Source organism: Suricata suricatta, chromosome 6, assembly GCF_006229205.1.
Source record: "Suricata suricatta isolate VVHF042 chromosome 6, meerkat_22Aug2017_6uvM2_HiC, whole genome shotgun sequence".
Classification (NCBI taxonomy): domain Eukaryota; kingdom Metazoa; phylum Chordata; class Mammalia; order Carnivora; family Herpestidae; genus Suricata; species Suricata suricatta.
Window position 1 is genome coordinate 4,072,347 of NC_043705.1, and position 3,229 is coordinate 4,075,575.

At 38.9% G+C, this 3,229-nt stretch overlaps 1 protein-coding gene across 1 annotated transcript; it reads left to right on the top strand.

The window, feature by feature from the left end:
* Window positions 1-5: 5 nt before the first annotated feature.
* LOC115293821 (olfactory receptor 2T29-like) lies at window positions 6-956 on the top strand. The gene has a single exon (XM_029941513.1). It carries the CDS (start codon window positions 6-8, stop codon window positions 954-956), a length of 951 nt encoding a protein of 316 aa, XP_029797373.1.
* Window positions 957-3,229: the final 2,273 nt, after the last annotated feature.

Genomic DNA, 3,229 nt, shown 5'->3' on the forward strand with positions numbered 1-3,229 from the left:
ATCCAATGGAGAACACCACTTGGGTGAACAACCATACTGGACGATCAGATTTTGACCTAGTGGGACTCTTCAGTCAATCCAAGTACCCAGCTCTCCTCTGTGTGGTCATTTTTGTGGATTTCCTCATGGCCTTGTCTGGAAACATCATCCTGATCCTTCTGATATACTGTGATGCTCACCTTCATAACCCCATGTACTTTTTTATCATCCAGTTGTCTCTCATGGATGTGATGTACATTTGTGTCACTGTGCCCAAAATGCTCGTGGATCAGGTCATGGGTGTGAATAAGATCTCAGCCCCCGAATGTGGGATTCAGATGTTTCTCTATTTGACACTCGGAGGTTCAGAGTTTTTCCTTCTAGCAGCTATGGCCTATGATCGCTATGTGGCCATCTGTCATCCACTCCGTTATCCTATCCTCATGAACTATAGAGTGTGTATCCTCTTGGTGTCTTCCTCCTGGTTTATGGGGTCTGTAGATGGATTCATGATAACACCCATCACCATGACCTTCCCCTTCTGCAGATCCCGAGAGATCAATCACTTTTTCTGCGAAGTCCCTGCTGTAATGAAGCTTTCCTGCTCAGACACTTCCCTCTATGAGACATTCATGTACCTTTGTTGTGTCATCTCACTCCTCTTCCCTGTGACAGTCATTTCAAGCTCCTATTCGTTCATCCTCTTCACCATCCACAGGATGAAGTCAACGGAGGGGCGGAAGAAGGCCTTTGCCACTTGTTCTTCCCACATGACTGTGGTCATCCTCTTCTATGGGGCTGCTGTCTATACCTACATGCTCCCCAACTCCTACCACACCCCAGAGAAGGACATGATTGTATCTGTCTTTTACACCATACTCACTCCTGTTCTAAACCCTTTAATTTATAGTCTTAGGAATAAAGATGTCACAAGGGCTCTAAAAAGAATGTTGAATGTGAGGTCTGTCTCTCAGTAAACTACCAAGAGGGAAATATTTGTACTACTGTTTTTTTTCTTCACTCTATAAATTAAAAATACAATCCTATGCCAATATTTTTCCTCAGGTTCTCATACCATGGTGTGTCATTACCTTTTCATCCCTTTTAGAGGAATCATTGCCCTATACTGAGAAGTTCTTCATTTTTATGCTTTGGCATTCAAATATTTGTACAATTATATGTGGCACCTGGGTGGCTCAGTTAGTTAAGCGTCCAACTTAAGCTCAGGTCATGATCTCACCATCCGTGGGTTTGAGGCTCGCATCAGGACTGTGCTGACAGGTCAGAGCCTGGAACTTGCTTCGGATTCTGTGTCTCCTTCTCTCTGACCCTCCCCTTCTCATGCTGTGTGTGTGTGTCTCTCTCTTTCAAAAAAAAAACATTAAAATTAAAAAATACATATTTGTACAATTGTATTGTATCCATGTTACATTTTTCTGAAGTTGATAAGTGCACATTGACTCCATGGGGAAACATGAATATTCTTGGAAATACATAATCAAATATTTAAAAACAAAGATCATAATGTGTGCAACTGATGAGAGAGACAGAGGGATGAACAGGGAGATGATAAAGCAAATGAGGTATAATTGTGAATTATTAGTTAGTAGATGCATCTAGGCAAAGGATATATTAATGGTTTATTGTACTATTTTGAATATTCATACTAATTGTACTATTACTATTTTTCATACTAATTTTCTGTAAATTTAGAATTATTTAAAAATAAAACATAAGGTATCAGACTTGTGTCTATTTTAACAAGTTGTCCTTACTCCAAGGTGGTCATCTAAGTGACCAATCTTACAAATCATGCTTGAGTTATCATGGCCGCTCTTTATTACACTGTCCAGTTGTTGGGCTGAATTTAATTAGGACAAGTTTAGTATTTGGGTTCCTGAAGAAATCTAGTGGTCATTACCACTCTGAGATCATTAGCACATTGTGGTAGAAGATACTGTGGGAAAAATATTAACCCCAAGAAGGAGGGATCAGAGAAGCTTCCTAGCATAAGGTGGTTGGTACTCGAGCTGAGATTTGTAGTATGTAATTTATCATACAAACAAGCAGAGCAAGTCCATCAGACATTCAATCTTGCACCTAGTCAGAACACATGGCTTATGCTATATTGTAACAAAAACAATAGCTATGTGAATTTCACATATAGATAAAAAAATATAAACTTCCCCAAGGGAATTTGACCCACAGGTGTAGTTTTTGCAAATAGTTTTAATAAAATACATAAATTGGTTTGAGTCGCATGTGGAAAAGGTCCATCTCATAATGGCACACCAGTTCTACCCATGACATATGAGTTCAGCCAAAGAGGCTGAAAAGAGACCCTGAAGCTCACTGTTGAATGGTGACTAGATGATACCTTCATATGACTACAGGAGGCTGGGAAAGAGATCTTCCTCAAGTCCATGATGCCACAGAAAAAAATCACTATGAACAAAGTTCAAGTGGTTGACCAAGCAGGAGAGAAATGTTCCTATGGTACCTCCTTCCTGGGTTCATTTTATAGCCTCAATTCTTGCCCTTTTGAGACCCAGGTATTTACAAATGATAGTAAAATGATGAGACATGAATTTTGGAAGACTGAAATTAGAGGGAATCTACTGGAGAAGAGCAATACTGGAGGTCTGGAGACCAGTTTTGTGAGGACAATGAGCGAAATAGTGTTGATCTAAGTGGAATGGACCATTCCAATTGGAATTGTGTGCTTTAGGGTGTAAGAAGGGTCTTTAAAATCTATTCCATAAACCCAGAAACTTGGTTGCCATGATTCCACAAGCAATTTCGAGACAAGTATTTTTAACCAATAAAAAAAGCCCTCAGTGTTCCTGCACCTTCCAAATGACATGAAACACTGTGACTCAAACTGCTATCAAATTTAGTAGTGAAACAACATGGATTAGGTGGAGAAAATTGCATCGTGTCTCTCAAATATTCTGCTTTTTATTTTTATAGCATATTTTATTTATTTTTTATTGATTTTACATTATGTGTCAGTCACTGTTCCAAGGATGGTCCATGTATTAACTTATTTAAACCTCTTAAACTTCTTGAGGCAGATATTTTTGTTGTCTTTGTGTTGATGGTGCTTAAATTTCTTACATTGTGATAAGAACATCTATCATGAGATCAACCTTTTAACAATTTTTTTCTCTCCATAATATTTTATTGTCAAATTGTTTTCCATACAACACCCAGTGCTCTTCCCCTCAAGTGCCCTCCACCATCACCACCA

What these genes read in the sequence shown, in the direction of transcription:
- LOC115293821 (XM_029941513.1), top strand. Translation starts at nt 6, where the DNA reads ATGGAGAACACCACTTGGGTGAACAACCATACTGGACGATCAGATTTT.